The 19,373-nt window shown below is 43.7% G+C and overlaps 1 protein-coding gene across 2 annotated transcripts in view; it reads left to right on the top strand.

Moving 5' to 3' along the window:
* HCN1 (hyperpolarization activated cyclic nucleotide gated potassium channel 1) overlaps positions 1–18,008 on the top strand; it is a 195,420-nt gene extending 177,412 nt beyond the window's left edge. Inside the window, exons 7-9 of one of the 2 annotated variants that reach the window (XR_003708868.2) lie at positions 7,887–8,051; positions 9,989–10,465; positions 13,577–13,678. Coding sequence is in view for 1 of the 2 variants with exons in the window: in XM_028748659.2 (XP_028604492.2) it covers positions 7,887–8,051; positions 13,577–14,409 (998 nt within the window). In the remaining variant the exon portion in view is untranslated. Of the gene's footprint in view, positions 1–7,886; positions 8,052–9,988; positions 10,466–13,576 lie in introns of both variants that reach the window. The other variant, XM_028748659.2, reaches the window with a different exon arrangement.
* Positions 18,009–19,373: the final 1,365 nt, after the last annotated feature.

Here is a 19,373-nt window from a genome sequence, read left to right on the forward strand (position 1 = left end):
CTACCATATGGCCTAGATAAACAGCTTGCCCGTTTAGACGGCAACATAATATGCCTGGTACATGATGAAACACCCGCTCCCTGCTGAGAAATTAAAGCTGAAGTCAGCTTTCCTCAGCTGGAAGGATATAATTCATTACAGCCTATAATTTGAATTCTGCACCAGATGACAGAAAAGGCCTGGGTTCACTTGGAGGAGGCAGGACAATAAATACATACCTTCCCGCATAAAAATGTATAGCAGTCTGGCCAATCCATACAGAAGCATAGAGTTGGAAGGGAACCCAAGGGTCATCTAATTCAACCCCCTGGAATGCAGCAATCTGGGATAAAATACAACAACTCCCTATGTTTCATTTATATCCTGCCTTTATTCTAATGAGATCAGAGCAGTCTATGTGGTCTTTACCCTACTTTGATCTTACAGCAACCCTGTTAGATAGGTAACTCCATGAGTTTAATGTCGGAGGGGGATTGGAACCTGGATCTTTCCAGTCCTAGTCCAGCCACCACACCACAGCAGCTCTGTAACACCCAAGAGGGAGGGGAAAACAAAAAAGAATTGTCCGTGCCATTATTTATTGGTAAACTTTGCAATGATCTATGACAGGGGTCTGCAACCTTTAAGACAAAAGGAGCCACTTGGACCCGTTTCCGAAGGAAAAAAAACCTGGGAGCTGCAAAACCATTGCAACATTTAAAGCATGCGCGCCGCTGCCCTCCGATCTGACAGCGGGTGGGAAGGTGACGTTGGGACGGTGCGTGACTAACGCACGCACTGCCCCCATGCGACGTCACAGCCAGTACAGCGCCCGCCACAGTGGGGAGTGTCGGGGCGCACAATGTGCCTCCTCCCCTCGCTAGTATCCGCCCCGGAGCCGCGGCAAAGGTGTAAAAGAGCCACATGCGGCTCCGGAGCCGCGGGTTGCAGACCCCTGATCTATGACAAACAGATTTGAGAGCTCAGGTGTTCCTTAAATATCATTATGGAGTAATTGCCAGTTGCATGGACTGAGCTGGCGTTCGTAGAGTATCTTTGGCTGATATGACCACTAGGACCAGGGCTGATGACGTTCAATATGTTTCTCCTTATACAAAGCTTTAAAATTAATAGCTCCATGCACCCTTTGAGTTCTTCATTTGCGCTTGTGCCATAACTGTGGTCTTTTAACAAAGGGCAGCATATAAATTTTATAATAAATGGAATTACGGGTTTTGTAAGGGTGATGTCTGTTGGCTTAGCAGTGGAGGCTGGTCCATAAAGGCCCTGCCAACCCCAGTCTGTTCTCAGCTAGCTCCCATTGACCTGCCTTCTTACTTGGAACTAGTCTAAGGGATGGTGCTCTTTCTCATTAGTTTCAGTATTGCTCTTGTCAAACTTAATATAGAGGAAGATGGGGACATAACTTGAATTAGTTTCTTCACCTCAGATTTCCATTCATGATTTGTAGATGCCTCTCTAGAAGTCTGGGGATGTGGGTGGCGCTGTGGGTTAAACCACAGAGCCTAGGGCTTGCCGATCAGAAGGTCGGCAGTTCAAATCCCCGTGACGGGGTGAGCTCCCATTGCTCGGTCCCTGCTCCTGCCAACCTAGCAGTTTGAAAGCACATCAAAGTGCAAGTAGATAAATGGGTACCGCTCCAGCGGGAAGGCAAACGGCGTTTCCGTGCACTGCTCTGGTTCGCCAGAAGCGGCTTAGTCATGCTGGCCACATGACCCAGAAGCTGTACGCCGGCTCCCTTGGCCAATAAAGCGAGATGAGCGCCGCAACCCCAGAGTCGGCCACGACTGAACCTAATGGTCGGGGTCCCTTTACCTTACCTCTAGAAATCCTACCCTCTTACTGAAAGCCTTGACACAGGCTTAGCTGAACGCTAATTCTACATTCCAAAGGCATTATGACTGAATTTGCTTTGGAGATATGTGATGCCATCTGTTTTAGGGGCAGCACGAATCATGACTTTTTTCCTTTTAATTAAACCTGTAATTGTCATTATGCAGTTTGGCCTGAGGAAATAAACTGATGCTTTTTAGCATTGCCTTGCTGCCTTCAGATGGTTCTCTTCCCATTAGGAAAGTGAGCAATCTTCTTGTTTTTTAAAAGCAGTTTTCATGGGAGGAGTTGTTCATAATGACCAAGTAACTTAAAAAATAAATAAATCTGCCATTGAATGATGCTAGTACATAATTTTTAATTGGAGCTTAGCTAAATTTTTGTGTCTTTTGGTTTTAGTGTCAGATGTTGCATTTAGTGTCAGGTGTTCAGCAAAGGAGAATCTTGAATTCAACAGCTAAGTAAATCACATTGAAAATGAAGAGGAGGAGGAGGGGAGAGAGAGAGAGAGAGAGAGAGAGCACCAAGAGATTGCATTCCTAAGATAGTTCACAGAACATCTAACAGGAGCCACTGAACCTTTTGAGGCAGGCCACTGTGCAGTCCCTGCAATTTGAAAGACCAATGTCATCAAGCTCTATCCCACCCAACTGAGATGACATGCAAGCCAAAATGTATTCCATCCATATACTCTGAATCTTTCTCCCCTATCCCAGTCCATGTTATCTATAAGCCAGGTGGTGGACCAGTCAGATAGCCATGTGCTCTACTTTACAGTTCTCTGCTTGAAGAGCTCTGTTTGAAGAAATCTTCTATATAAAGACTCATAAGAAGGGTGAATATATAATCATAGGATTGTTGGGTTGGAAGGGACCACAAGGGTCATCTAGTCCAGCTTCCTGCAATGCAGGAATCTTTTGCCCACCATGGGGCTCAAACCCACGACCTTGTGATTAAGAGCCTCATGCTCCACCAGCTGAGCTACCTGGGCCCTTGAAGTTGCCTGTCAACAACTAGCAGGCTGAGCAGCCACAAGTATCACCAGATCACAGCCTTCCCCACTGCAGTGAGATATATTTCTATTTAACTTGCAGCCACCATTTCTAAATTTGCATTTATACATGTAATCTAGCATACATACATGTTGGGTTGTTGTTGTTTTTTTAAAAAAATCTCTGTCCTCATTTGTCCTCTCTTTTGGTGATGTGTCAGTGGCTATCCTATTTGCCAGTTGCAAAGCTTTGTTAAGGATTGTGTGACACCCTCCTTTCCTTTCCTCCTTTGTCTCGGCTTTAGCTCAATTGCAAAGCTCTGTTAAGGATTGTGTGACACCCTCCTTTCCAGGCCTCAAGAGCTTCTCTGAGCTGCACCTTCCAGGCTGGCTCAGGACCACACAGTTTTCTGGAACCTTTTAAAAAAGAAACTACCCTTGGTTCTTTCCTCCTGTTTCCTTCTGGCGTACAGGACTTGGATGAGAAATAGACATAGTGCCAGGTGGGCAACTGAGAGCACAAATGCACACACAAACAGAAGTGTGTTCCCACAATAGCAAAAAAAAAATTAAGCAAAAGCTCGGCTCAAATTTTAATGAGAGTTGCATAGTTAAGTGATAAAAAAGAAAGCTAGAAATACAGTCATACCTCGGGTTGCAGCCGCTTCAGGTTGCGTCTTTTCGGGTTGCGGACCGCCAAAACCCGAAAGTACCAGAAAGGGTTACTTCTGGGTTTCGGCGGTTGCACATGCGCAGAAGCACTAAATCGCAACCCGCACGTGCGCAGACGCGGGTTGTGAACGCTGCGGGTTGCAAATGTGCATGCCACACAGATCACGTTCGCAACCCGAGCATCCACTGTATAATCAAACAACACAGACCTAGAGGTCTAGGTAACCTAGTCATTTTCCTGGCTAGCCCTCTTCACTCAGGATATACCAAACCTTGTGTAAACACAGAAATCTGCCTTATATTAAGCCTATGTAGCTTAGTATGGTCTGCACAGACTGGCCTTGGCAGGATTCTTTCTGTCCTGCCTGGAGATTCCCGGGGATTGAACCTGGAAGCTTCTACATGCAAGCAGATGCTCTACCAGTGAGCTATGATCCTCCTCCTTTAATTCTGCAGACCTTTAATTCTGAAGTAGCTATAAAAGAGCAGGTGAGGCACGAAATGCAACACAAGACTCAAAAACCAATCCGTCAGGCATGAATTACTGTAGTAAATTACAGTTCTCTGTGCAGCACAATAAGCACCCGTTGGATAAAAGTCAGATATGCTTCAGTTTAACACGGGGAATTCCAATACATCTCTCTTTAAAAGATTCCCTCTTCCAAACGAAGGAATGAACTCAGAATGCAGAGTTAAGGGCAAAATAAGAGACTGAGGGGAAAATATTTTACATACCTTCTGAGAACTTTCTGCTAGCATGCTAAAATAGAATTGTAAAATTGTCCTAACTGGGATAATGATTAGTAGGCAAAACTGAAATGAAATGAAGGCAGCTCAGAGAAGGTGTGTGATTCAATAGTGACAATATTTATTAGTTACACAGCATATTTTAAAAATCAGGTGTTCTAACTAAATTTTAAACAAAAGACTCTGCTCTCCAGTCTTGTAAGGGGGGGGGGGGGGAGAGACATTTAAAAAGTGGTGCAACAAAATGGAAAGAATGACCTCTTTAAATGATAATGTGAAATGCTTTGCACCCTTCACCATGTCGGGAGCCAATCCTGCTGCATCTGTGGGCCCTCCTGCTCATTCTGGTGAACCCCTGGACTCCTCCCCAACAGCACCTTTGACTCGCCAGGTGTTATTGGACCTCCATCAGCCCCTGCCAGCACAGCCATTGGTCAGGAATCCTGGAAGAATATCTAGAGGACCATGGGCTCCCCATACTTTCATTAGACCTAAAATGTAACATAATGGATCATCTAAATATTTAAGATAATTTTATATTTCTCATTTGAATCTTCCGCCTCGTCTAGCATTCACACTCATTGCTTATTTTTATTTATTTATAAGTATTTATATACCACAAAATCATAAAATATCTAGTTGGTGTACAACATCTAAACATTAAACACCATTGAAAATGATATGGACAATCATTAAGGTGACTGGCTAATCAAAAATGCACACAGGTGTCCTGCTTTCATAATGTTCGTTATCCACAAATTCTGTGTGTGTGTGTGTGTGTGTGTGTGTGTGTGTGTGTGTGAGAGAGAGAGAGAGAGAGAGAGAGAGAGAGAGAAATTCACCCCTAATTGGTTTTTGGTTTTTTTAAGAACCATGCAATGCCTTTTACTAAGCTGTCAGATAAGATTGATGAGAGCTCCTCCTCATTTAAATCTCTCCTACGATATGCCTGAATTTTCCGCTAGGATTTATAAATGGAGCCTATCAGATTCTGCCTCTGGGTGGTTTAAAGGTCAATTGTGGTTATATGGATTGGGCCCAAAGGAAGAGGGCAAGCAAATGAGGAATTGGTGAGCCCTTTGAAAGCCACCGAGGTCCCACAAAAACATGGAGCTGGCGCTGATGCCAACAGACACACCCAAGGCATTTGTGGAATTTTTTCAACCACCCACTAATCACAATTCCAGACACAGATTGCTCTCCCGGAGTAGCCAATCCCGGAAGATAACAACCATCAAGTGTAGATAGTCAAATGGGCTCCTTATGCCATGCAACCCTGTGCAAATGTCTCCCACAAACACAGAGCGCATCACCAGGTGCCTTCATGGAACTATGGGTAGGAAGTCTACAAAGAGAACTCTGAGGCTTCTGAATTTGAATCCACTTAGGAACAACACGTCCACTCAGGAAAAAAAAATAAAAATAAATTAAACCATGGACTCTTGTATTGATATCTTTGTGAAGGGAGCCAGCATTTTTGCAGAGGAAAGTGGTGTGAGCCAATGACTAAGGACGAATGAATTTTACAATGTTACAGCTCGGAAAATTACATGAGGGCAGATGTCCAGTGTTCTCTGTTGACTCTATTGACTTAGTGTTATAACACCATCTATTTTGCAGGTATAATGTCACTCTGTTGTCAGGGGCAAGATCAACTCCTCAGCGATCACAGAATTTTGGCCAGTTTATCATCTTCCTTGACAAGAGTCCCTCCAATATTATTTAAACTGTGTGTGTGTGTGTGTGTGTGTGTGTGTGTGTGTGTTTTCAAGCATTGTGTGTTCCACCTGGACAAAGGGGTTTAGAAGCAATTGTATCCCTCTATCAGGAACACAGCTCAAGGATATAGGATTGCTCTGTTAGCCATATACAGTAGCTATTTTAGTTAGTTAACCACTTCCAGGATATCAATTGCTTGCTATTTAACTTTTTTTCGCGATCAAACTTTTAAGAGGTTTCATAGAAAAGTGAAAAGATTTCTATATGAATTCCAGAAGTTTCCCTCCTCTCTTGCAATGTTTTCCCCCCTCCAGAACCAGAGGGCGGCCATTAATATCACACAGAATTATATTGGTCCCGTGGGATCAAGTTTCCTGCAAGAAATGGCACAGGGCTCATGAGCCAATGGTTCTTCACAGCACTCTTTCAGTTGCAGGGATTCCCAAAGTGATAGTAAATGATAACCTCAAGTTAATTTAGTGTGATCCTCATATTAACGATTCACAAAATGATATATATATCCTCTTTCGCTCTGTTGATGAAGCTGTGTGCACAGGGACTTGTTAATAAACTGTTCTAAGCAGGGTTTGCCTCTACCAGAGTGGTATTCAAATCTGGCAGCGCAGTTCCAATTTTGAAAATTTCATTTGGATGCCATCTCTAGCTAATAATGTGATTGCTAGCATTTGGGAATGCCTCTGTATTGCTAACTGAATCTTTTTTTTTTTAATATACAGTAAGTATGCTAATCACAACTGGGTCCAGATTGCAAATCCTGGAAATGTGTGTCCTTTGGAGGGAGATGTGGTGGGTGTCCATCGGAACACAGTAGCTCCTAATTTTCCTCCTACAAATGGAATGGAGTTCAAGTTCATGGAAGAGGGCTTCCCCTCCTGCCTTGCAGTCATGCTGCAACCTTGAAATCTGCTGCCGGGGGTTGGGGAAACCTTGAGAATAGTGTGGGAAATGGTGCTAGCAGGAAGAGGTGGTTCGAGGAAATAAGCCTCCCTTCAATGAGTTAAGTCCCAAGGCAACAGAATCACAAGGGCAACATATAAGGGAGACACACATTTCTCCATTCCTCCACCCCAGGGCAATGAAGCCTGGGGCAAAAAGCACCTGTGTCCCATCTCCCAACACGTTCTTCATGTGTATGGAGCACATGAAGAGGTGTGTGATTGGTGGGGCAGACCCTTGAGGAAGGGAGCATGTTAGCTACCTTTATGACAACGCAAGGAGGGCAGTGACAAGAGGAACATCCACCTAGAGCAGCAAAATAGGCTGAGCGCAGTATGGGATCTGCATCTACTGAGAGAGGTTGGTAAGAAAAAAGCTCGGAGCCTTCTGATTTTAGTGCAGGTACTAAATATCTTGATTTCCATGCAGGCATTTTATTTTATCAAAATGTTGCACTTTGCTGTTTCTATACAAGGGTATGCATGGGAAAGATGTTGCTCGACTACAACTCCCATCATCCCTGAGCATTGGGCTTGGCTGGTTGGGGCTGGTGGGAACTGGAGTCCATCAACGTCTGAAGGGCCACACATTCCTAGCCCTGTTCTGGGGTAAAAAAATATAATGTCTTTATACAGGCAACCCGGTTGCTTTCTGGGTCATCATGCATGATGGCCCATTCCACCTGCTTTTCAAGCCACTTCCGGGTAGTCACGATGCATGCATGCATGGTTGTGCAACAACTGGACATGTGTAAATTGGTCGTTGCCTAGATTGAAATGGCAGGAAATAAACCTAATGAAATGAGCCTGAGTGAAGAGGCACGAGGTGCTTACAAAACTGCAGGGAATATTGGAGCTGGGTTTGAATTGCTGCTGTCCTCCCCACCTCTGCCGCTCACTCATCAGTTACCTTTTTAAACCATTTCATCTCTTTTCCTTCCTGTGTTTTGTTCTTCCCTTTATCCCAGAAATCTGCCTTTTGACCAAGGGCCGCCGCACCGCCAGTGTGAGAGCTGACACATACTGCCGCCTGTATTCTCTCTCTGTGGACAACTTCAACGAGGTTCTGGAGGAATACCCCATGATGAGAAGAGCCTTTGAAACAGTAGCCATTGACAGGCTGGATAGGATAGGTATGTTTTTGGTGTTTTCCCCCCCTTTTCTGTTCATATAGCACCAGCCACAGAAGTATTTGTCTTTTAGGTCAAGAAAACTAAAACAGTGTGCTCTACTAACATAGTGGTATATTTCAAGGTATGGAGGGATAAATAACTACAGTAAATAAATGCAATAATAATAATAATAATAATAATAATAATAATAATAATAATAATAATAATATCTTTATTGTCATTGCCCCCTCTCGGGGACAACGAAATTAAGGGCCAACCCAAGACATTTGGTGGCCTGAGGACAAGATGGCTTTCCCATACACTGCACCTGAGGGGAGCGGAAGTTAGCTTGCTTAGTGGGGTAAAGGCAGACTGTGTGGCACATGCACAAACACACCTCTGTCCTCTTCGCACTTCGTTACCGCTCCCCAATTTCCCAGCATGTGCTATCTGAGGCAGATACCTCTCTCTGCCAAATAATAGGGCCAACCCAATAATGATAACTGTTTGAAGAAGACTGGGCATGATAGCATGTGTATATGTGTGTGAGGAGGAGGGAAGGAAGCAAAGCCACACTTTTCTGCATGTTAAAAGCTCCCCACCCCCAGGACTATTTTGGCTGCCGCACCCTGGAACAGAGCTTCTGAAGCTCCAAGGTAGGGTCAGAAGAGGAATCCACCAAACTCAGATTTCCAAGCAGGCACAACTGATTCAAGCTGGGCAGATCATGACTCAAATCAGATCATGGGTTCACTTCAGAATCCACTGTCTTGAGGGACCCTCTATGAAGCAGTCCAAGAGGCTGCAATGTGGTCTCCATTCCTCCAAAATTTATTTCTTTCCACACAGTCCGGCTAGCATTTGGTGCTGCTGCTTGTTGCTGTATACCGTGAATACAATACAGCAAGTCCCCTGGGGAGCAATGGGACCTAATGACATTCTGTTGCTTTCAGAAGGAATTATAAGGAAGTTTTCATGGCTGCCACCATGTAAAGGCAAAAGGTGGTGGATTACCTGTTTTAAAAGTTTAAAGGAAAGAAGTATATTTTAGATCAATGGAGCACCCTTGGAAGTACTTTAAAAAAAACAGCTTTGTGTTTCTTTGTGGATTTTTAATAATTTTCCCTTTAAAAATACACATGGAAATTGGATGGACTTAGTTCTGTCCCCATGGAGAACTGATGTGGACCAGACTTTAATGGGTCCATCCATCCCTGCTCCAGGGCGACATGAATTACTACTTTGTTCTACATTGCTTAGTTTGCATACTTCAGTTTGCACAAATGAGTCATCCGTTGTAATGGGTGAAATAGGAGAACCCTGCAGCTCTCTGCATCTGCAGCACCTGCACCCCTAGTCCTTTGGTACATGACTCTCCCCACATGTTTGCATGTTGCAGTGGAAAGATGAAAACAAGGAAGGACAGCTCACTTGCTTTCAGATCTTCTTGTGACCTATAAAAGAGTCTTGCTGAATCTTAACCATTTGAGTTTTTGCAGAATCTCTAAAACATTTTGCAAAGGCAAGAGTAGCATGCAAGAAGCATTGGAGACACTAGGAGAGGTAAGGGTGAGAATAAGGAAGGTACAATCTTTTGCATGACTCCAGATATATGCAGAGTTGGTGCCAGGCCCACAGCAAAATGTAGCAAGTACCAAAGTCTGGGGGCCACACCACTGTCCCACAGAGCTCTGAGAGCAACCTTTCAGGTATTTTAGACCCAATTAATTTAAGGCTTTATATGTCAAAATTAAGACCTTGAATTGGGCCCAGAAGCAAAGAGGTACCTAGTGCTGTTCTCTCAATATGAGTTCTGTTGGCCATTCCAGTCTGGTTGCTGCATTCTGTACAAGCTGCAGTTTCAGAGTCTCTCTCCTCCCCACCCCCCGTACATTGCAATAGTCCAGTCTGGAGGTTACCAGAGCTTGGGTTACTGTTGCCGAGTCATTTCTCTCCAGGAAAGGTCGTAGCTGGCGAACTAGCTGTAGCTGGAAGTTGGTGCTCCGAGGCCACCTCGAATGACAATGCTGGATCCAGGAGCACCCCCAAACTATGAACCTGCCCTTTCCCAGGGGAGAGCAACCCTAGGACAGGACACCTCTCCACTTCCCGGACTCAAGGACTCGGCACACAATACCTCCATCTTGGCTGGATTCAATTTCCATTTATTGGCGCCCATCCACACCATAACCACCTCTAGGCTCTGGTCCAGAACTCAACAGCTTCTGATTCAGATGGAACAGAGAGATAGAGCTGGGTGCCATCAGCATACTGATGACATCTCACTTCAAATCCCCTGATGAAATCTCCCAGGAGCTTCATATAGATGTCAGACAACATGGGTGACAAGATGGAGCCCTGTAGGACACCACAGGTCAATTCCCATGGCGCCGAACAGTGGCTCCCAATTGTCACCGCTGGACACAGCCCCATAGGTAGGAGCAGAATCACTGCAATGCAGTGCAGCGCATGCTAAGTTTTATGAGACTGTCATGATTATTCTGCTGTCTTTTGCCATTCTTATTGTTTTTCCGTTCCTTTTATACACCACTTTGATTCCTTTTAATAGTAAGGTGGCTTATAAATGTTTTAAATAAAGAGCCACGGATACTGCAGAGAAGTGGCCAAAATCAAATATTAATACTTTTAAAACCTTAAAAAAATAAATGCAGCCCACTATCCCATTCCATTCCATTAAATGGCCATGTTGATTTATGAATAAGAGATGTGTTGCTATAAAAGAGAAAGTGTAAGTGAAATTTAAGTAATCCGAGGCTCTCACATATCCCCTGAGAATCTAAGTTTGGAAGTCATGCTTATTATTGTTTATTAATCATGTATAGAGGCTGTCAGCAGCATTCTTAGGAAAGGTCATTATTGCACAGATAGTGAGGGGGGGGAGGGTCTCTGAGTCTGTGAGCCAAAATGATAGGACCATATTTGTGTATGGCTTGGATTTAGTGAATTATGGCTAGCCTAGTGAATACAGTATCAAGGCTGTTTTTAACTTGGCAAACGTGGTAGACCTGTGCAGTACGTCACCGATTTGTCAGAAATATTCTTTGAACCACCACAAACCAGCAGCATGGAGACAATCAGCCAGGCCAAATTTTGAGCTGGAAATTCACCATTTCGCTATCCTCAAATTATCCAGATGATCACCAAGGTTCATAGACATGTACCAACCCCCACCCCACCCCACCTGTAGGAATTTTTATTAGTATTATCATTCATTGCAATTGGTGGGTTACTTCTTTTTTATATAACAAAAAGTAACCCAAAGCAACTCACAAAAATAGCACAAAGCTTGAAATGCATATAAAAACCAAAACAAACTGAAAACCCCAAAACACGGCATTCTTGGCAGTGGTGCTCTCCCTCTGGAATGCCCTCCCTTCAGATGTTAAGGAGATAAAGAACTACACGACTTTTAGAAGACATCTGAAGGCATCCCTGTATAGGAAAGTTTTTAATGTTTGATGTTTTATATGTGCTGGAAGCCCCCCCCCCCCCCCCCGAGTGGCTGGGTACAAATAATAAAATTATTATTAATTGTTATTACTAAAAAGGCAGGTCAAATGCATCCCAGCTGCTGAAAGGAGGCCACAAAAATCTAAAACCCTCCAGTTTAAGGGATGAAAGCCTAGGTAAAAAGAAAGATTTTTGCCAGCTGATAGTGGTGGCGCCAGGAATGCCTCCCTAGGGAGAGCATTTCATAAGAAGGGCTCATTCTCATGTTGCCAGCCTCTGCACCACCCTTGGAGGGGGCATGGAGAGAAGGCCCTCGGGTGCTGAATGTATCTTCAGTTTCCAAAGCAGTGCTGTTTATTCAAACTGCAGATTAATTCAGGCGATTGCTGCAAATGCATTCTAATGTATGAGATTTTGCTCTGCTGTTTAGACTGAAGCTGTAGGGCGTTGCTTCAAGAGTCATGCAAGTTGTTTTTGAGGCCCGTAGACTTACTTTGGGGGCAGTGGATGATATAGATCTCACGTTCCGCAGCACCCAAACCAAGTATAGTCAGTTTGCATTGCAGTGACTTGTGTTACACAACCAGGTACTACATAATATCCCCTGAGTTCATATTAGTTCACAGCCATTTGGAAAGATTACTACTCTCAATCTGGTGGTCACTACTTAAGCAATGTTTAATAATTAGTTCCAGGAAATGTGTTAAATGGACACATGTATTTATAACTTACATAACACATTGGGCATTTCAAAAATTAGGGCAGCTCAACAAGGAGAGGGAGAGAGAGAGAGAGAGAGAGAGACTCTTTTAACACAACCTAGTTACTTCATTTCCTTTCCTTTCCACTGCTGGCAACCTGTCATGATTGGATTGCAAAGTATATTTGCACGTTAAGAGTCAAACCAGTCCCCACAATAATAGGAGTAAAATGCTGAAGTATTAGCAGGCACCAGCCTTTATCGTTAGCAAATAGTAAAATGCTCATCACGATGGTGGTTAAGTGGTTTTCTGGGGACAGGACTGCTAACCACAGTTCATAGGATGCTTCAAATCCATGTAAATATTCATGCAAACATTTCATAGGATGCAGAGCAAATCAGACGCTGGCATCGTTTGGATTCTGGTGCACCATTTTTATTTCAGCAAGCATTTCCGGAACATTCTTTTTTATCTGGCCACTTTTAATACTCTGCTTTATTTTATGACGTATGTTGTTTTGTATTTTATTTTGTTGTAAGTTTCTTAGAGATTTATGGTTATAGGTGATTCATAAGTAAGTGCCTGCTCGCCCTGTGCAAAATTGGCTGTGCATTCATGCTCACTTGTGCACACACACAAACCCTTGTCAGCGAGGGCAAGACAGGTTTTTGCTTTCATTTCATGTGCATCATGCCTGTGAGTAGTAGTATTATGAACAGCATCATCGACTTATCAATTTCCTTGTAAATAGCCATCTCAAGGAGATTTACACATAAGATAACTAAAAGCAGTTAACATAGTGTCTTTATATGCACTATGGGGCACGACACTGCCATCACAGCAGTGACCCATGTTCCTTAAAAGTGGGGATTAATGACTATTAGACATGAACATCTGTGTTAGGAGGCTGCACGCCACTGAATCATAGTTGCTGGGAAGGAAAGGCAAGAGGAGTCTATTGCCTTCATGCTGTGTTTGTGGGTTTCCCAGGAACCTGAACGATAGAAGTGAATGGTTGCTATTGTATTTCCTATGGGGGGAAATGAAAGGATGTAATGGAAGACATAAGTGGGGAGGGGGCTAAACCTGCCCTGTAGTTACTCTAGCATCTGAGAATTGTGCTTATTCCCATTTTGGATAGCCTCATCTATCTGCCTGATTATCCCCCATGTTATTTTTCTTATAGTGTGACGTAATCTGAGGAATATAAAAAAAGAATGTGGCTGATGTTAAGTCTTTTGGCTATTTTAACCATTTCCCTTATTGCCTTGATGCAAGAGACAGACAGACAGCTAGATAGATATGGTATGATCTGCCAGTTGACCAGAGAGATGCTAACTTGCATGCTATGTTGTGTCCGTTTCGCCCACAAAGGAAAGAAGAATTCGCTTCTGCTGCAAAAATTCCAAAAAGATCTCAATACTGGTGTCTTCAACAACCAGGAGAGCGAAATTTTGAAACAGATAGTGAAACACGACCGGGAGATGGTGCAGGCAGTCGGGACGGCAAATCTGCAGCAAATGCCAGCCCTGAATTCGAGTCCTTTGACCACTGCCCCCTCGATGCAGATGAGGACTCAATCCCCGCCTGTGTATTCCGTGATGAGCCTGAATTCTCCAACGCCGAGCACACAGACGCCTCAGCAAGCTGCCGTTTTCTCCCCCTGCTCCTACCCTTCCGCAGTCTGCAGCCCACCGGTACAAAGCCCTCTAGCCGGCCGAACTTTTCAGTATGCAACGCCTACAGCTTCGCAGTTGTCGCTGCTGCAGCAGCAACAGCAGCAACTGCAGCAGCAGCAGCAACAGCAACAGCAGCAAATGCCTAGTGGGTCACAGAAGAGTGAGGTCCACAAGAGTACGCAAGCTCTTCACAATGCTAGTCTGACGAGAGAGGTGAGACCCCTCTCTGCCTCACAGCCTTCATTACCCCACGAGGTTTCCACTATGATTTCTAGACCTCACCCGACAGTGGGAGAATCTTTAGCCTCCATTCCGCAGCCCGTCTCCGGTTTCCAAAGCACAGGCATCCAGGCTGGGAGCAAAGGCACTGTCCCCCAAAGAGTGGCCCTCTTCCGCCAGATGTCTTCAGGAGCAATTCCACCTACGCGAGGGCCCACACCACCAGCTGCCACGCTGCAAAGGGATTCTTCCGCAGTCTTAAGCACGGAACTAGAGGGCGATAAACCGCGGTTTGCTTCAAACTTATGATTCATGCAGACTTCAAATAAGCGGAGACTGACATAAAACTGAGATCACTCCCAGGATTTCCAATAGATCCCAGCTGTCTACAATGAAAAGGAGCACTTTGGACAAATTGAACCCTTGAATGTATGGAGAGAGACAGATGGACATCAGAGAGAGAGAGAGAGAGAGAGAGAGAGAGAGAGAGAGAGAGAAGAGAACTCCAAAATGGCCTCTCATGTCTTCCTTTCTTAGAAATTGTTAAAATGAGTCTAAAAACAGTGGTTGTAATGTTATTTATTTTTAACCTGGTTAGAAATATGAAGAGATTTCCTGTTTTTATTCTACATTAAAAGGCAGTATTAATAATTCCAGGAACTAAGCCACACAGAAATAATAACAACAATAATAATACTAATAAAGATCCATACATAATGCACCCATTAGCTTGGAATTCGCAAACAGTAGTTTTTAACTTTTCTTAAACAAAAATAATTGAGACACATTTCCCATTTTAGAGGTCCAGATTACTTTTTGGTGCTTTTACATTCAGGTTTTCGATTGAAGGATCAATGAAATTCTTCCTGTCTACAGAAAAAGGTCTAGCAGTACTGCTTGTTTTGGATGAAATCTAACCTCAGAATCATTCTCCTCTTTCTGAAAGCTGGGTGGACTTCTATCTTCATATTGGGGGGTAATATTAGTGGAGACTCATTAATCTTACTGTAAATAACTTTTTAGACCCAAATAACAACAACAACAACAACAAAAACAAAAATAGCTCCTGTGTGGTGTACCATTGCAAAGTATTTGTTTAGAAATTTAGTTTGCAACTCTTCACGCCAAAATATAAAAAAAATAAATTTTACGAAATATAAAATGCAACACAACTGTAATGCAATGGCTTGAGACCTACAATGCTCCTTTTACATGCAGTGTTTTTATGCAAAATTATATGCTTGATCCTGCTCTGTGTATTTCACCAATACCATCACCTATTTCTTCATTGCCCTAGGTGGTGTCTGAAAATATCCCACGCATGCTTGGATTCTTATTTTTTTTAGCAGAAAACAAACCAAAAAAAAAAATGAACAACAAAAGCACCCTGCACCCCGGTACAACTCATCGCTTCAGTCAGCCATTTTAGGGAAAAGCCCAAACGTGTCTTTTTAAAACTTGGAAAATGATAAATGTGAACGGATGGTTTCTGCATTTCATTTCCTATAATGCTGACTTCAAATCTGTAGTTAATAACTAAAAGTGAATTTGTTTTGATTTTTTGAATGAATTATTTTGTCAATCACTGCTTCGGTTAGGCTTTCAGGTGTGTTCTCTGTCCTCACTGTAGTTCTGTAGTTGACTGTGACGATATTTTACAAACAAGAAATAAGTATACTATAGCATCCTGTCTGTTTGGGAATGCACGACTTGCTCAGTGTGTACTATAATAATTTGGACAGCATATTCTACTATGGCATGTATTGTCAACCGTAGAAAATGAGGTTAATTTTTTCTTCTTCTAATGTCTGCACAAAAGGGAGGGAGTCATTAACAGAAGGCAGGGTTAAAGCATACGGTTTTGTAAACCTTTTCTTTCCTTTGCTTCCTTTCTCAAGTTAACATACGACTTACAAGTGCTTCCAGAGGAAGGATTTTCCAACTGATTCAGGCCCCAGTCAAACGTTGCCTACCGTGCTCCCAGAGCTTGTCGCATTGGGGATGGGTTTGCTAGCATGAAACATAACAGTACACTCTTCTCTTATTGTGCAGAACAGAAGCTGCAGACATTCCTGCAACTGTAGCTCAGTGGTTCAGCACCTTCTGTCTAAGCAGAAATTTCTCGATTCCTGGCATCTCCAGACAAGAGTAGGATTGTCCCACATCTGAAATGAAGATTTAGAGAGCTACTGCCAGCCATACTCAGCTAAATAGACCAACAGTCTGATTCGCAATAAGACGGAGCCTATGTTCCTGCTGGGAGCAGCTGTCCCGGCATGGTGAACATCATGTTGCTGTAAGTAATATGTAAACCAGGGCTTGATGTGTTGCTGCCTCCCCACATAAGCTATGCTAGAAAACTCTGTCGATCCTGTCTGATCCAGGTAGTAGACTGGGAGCTACAAAGTTCAGTGTATATAAGAATCTGATAGAGCACCTGTTGCAAGCAAATCCCTTGCTCCTCTCCCCCGGGATATTCTTTCCTTCTGATGTGATCCTCCATCTCAGAAGCAGACATGGAGGAACTTGTACAAGACCTGTGTCACCCTCCCCACAAAGGAAGCCCCTTAGCAAATTGATAGTGCCTGGGGAGGGCCACGTTCAAGCTGACCATGCCGTAACTAAACTGCATTCTGAATGGCGGTGCAAACAACACTGCCCATCCCTTCAGCCCAAAATGGGTAACGCCTGGTAAGAGAACATGCCCATTAGTACTGACATCACTGAGCAGTGGAAGAACAAAATGGCACCTCGCAACTGTGTATGTTGTGGCGCTTTCGTATACACTTGAAGGTTAAGCGTGTCCTAATTCCAGTGAAAAACACAACCCACCAGGAATGTTTTCCCTGTGCAAGATGCATCCATTCCAATGGGATTTATTCTCAAGACACCCCAACGGATGGTGCTCAAAGTTGGTGGTCTTTGAAGTGTACAGAGTCTGTTCTCTACAGGAGCCTCTTTGTCCCCAATGAGGCCACTGTAGAAGGAAGGGTAGCTTCGAGAGTGCCGCCCAAAGTCATTCTGCCTGTTATGCCTTTTCTCTGATGCTATTTCAAATGCCTACATCGATAAACCACACTTAAAGGTTTTAGCGAATCCCCGTTCCCAACTGAAATAAAGTTATTGACGTAATTTATTCCGTGAATATGATGATGGTGGTTAAATGGGAGTGGTCATGAATCGCATACAAGGAATGTAACGCTATGGATAAACTGCAAGACCATTTATTTTTTGGTACAATAGAACCCTAACTTTATTTTAATACTGATAATAAATTTTAGCCAATTTAAGACGATCATATTCTGGTCCTTAAAACTATTCAAGGTTTACATTTGATAGGAGTATAATGGAGTTGGTAGTGAACTATTTTTATACATATGTTTATTTTATTTTAAGTACTATAAAGAAACATTAACATACATGGTCTTTCAGTGAAACCATTAAAAAAAAACCTTTTTAATGACTTTGTAATAGAGTGGGCAAAATCTAAGATTTGTAAGTTAACTAAAAATGGTACAGGGTATAAAATGATATACATATATGTATGTATGAATGTGTATATATATATATTTAGGTTACGAATCAAATGACTCTCATTTCTGTAATACTGTATAAAGAATATCCATTGCTATTTTGAGAATCAACCTATTTTTCTCTGTATATAACTAAGCCCTTAAATATGGAACCTTGCATCTGTATAGGATGAAATGTATTTATGATGAGTTTGGATCATGTTGCTGCTGAAAAGACAATAGACATCAAACTGGTTCTTACAATGACTGTGTGATCAGGGATGAGTTAGACTTTTTTCTTTTGTCTTTGCTCAAAGCCATAAATATATATATAAATATAAAGATTATTAATAAATTGAACAAAAATATAAAACAATAAAAAACATGAATATTTTATTTGATCTGTGGTGTTTCCACGAAGGTATGTCATGTTATTTCGATGTGAACCTAAATGTTTTCTTACATTGTCAAATGAATGTGTGGCAAATTTTGTAAAACACATTCTGTATTATAGAATTCCTGAGATAGATAGATTTTCCCCACCCCTGGAAAAACATGCTATTTGGTGGCCTAAGATGGGGAAATATAACTGGTTCAATTATGGAGAGTCATGTTACAATGATAAAGGCCTAGGTAACTTGTATACTCTAGTTCAGTGTTTCCCAACCTTGTGCCTCCAGCTGTTTTTGAACTACAACTCCCATCATCCCTGACTAGCAAGACCAGTGGCAAGGGATGATGGGAATTGTAGTCCAAAAACAGCTGGAGGCACAAGGTTGGGAAACACTGCTCTAGTTGTGTGCATACTTAACAAGATATGTACAGTGGTACCTCGGGTTACAAAGTTAATTTGTTCTGGAGGTAACCTGAGGTGCGCCTTCGCTAATGGGGCCTCCCGCTGCTGCCATACCACCGCCGTGCGATTTCCGTTCTCATCCTGGGGCAAAGTTCTCAACCCGAAGTACTACTTCTGGGTTAGCAGAGTTTGTAACCCAAAGCATTTGTAACCCAAGGTACCACTGTATTGGTTACGAATCATTAAATTAGAAAGCTAAAACAACCAAGAGTCTTGTAGCATGGGAAGTCAAGGAACTATATAACAGCATACCGTATTTTTCGCCCCATAGGACGCACCGGCCCATAGGACGCCCCAAGTTTTTTTTTGGGGGGGGGAATAAAGAAAAAAATTATTTCCCCCCCCGGCGCTTGTGGGGCCGGCAGCGAGGAGAAGCGCCTTCAGACCAGATCCGGGGACAGCGGGAAGACGTGCTGCGCCTCCCAGCTGTCCCCGGACCTTGCGGGGCAGGCAGCGGGGAGAAGCGCTCTTCTCCCCGCTGCCTGCCTTCAGACCAGGTCCGGGGACAGCAGGAAGACACGCTGCGCCTCCCAGCTGTCCCCGGAGCTTGTGGGGCAGGCAGTGGGGAGAGGCGCTCTTCTCCCCGCCGCCTGCCTTCAGATCAGGTCCAGGGACAGCGGGAAGATGCGCTGCGCCTCCCAGCTGTCCCTGGAGCTTGCGGGGCTGGCGGGGTCTCCCCGCCGCCAGCCTCCAAACCACTTCGGGAGACAGCGGGATGGCGGCGTTCCGCCTCTCTCTGTCCCCCGACCTTGTGGGGCTGGCGCTGGGGCTCTCCTGAAGCCTGGAGAGCGAGAGGGGTCGGTGCGCACCGACCCCTCTCGCTCCCCAGGCTTCAGCGAAAGCCTGCATTCGCCCCATAGGACGCACACACATTTCCCCTTCATTTTTGGAGGGGAAAACGTGCG

The sequence above is a fragment of the Podarcis muralis genome, chromosome 11, assembly GCF_964188315.1.
Source record: "Podarcis muralis chromosome 11, rPodMur119.hap1.1, whole genome shotgun sequence".
Classification (NCBI taxonomy): Eukaryota; Metazoa; Chordata; class Lepidosauria; order Squamata; family Lacertidae; genus Podarcis; species Podarcis muralis.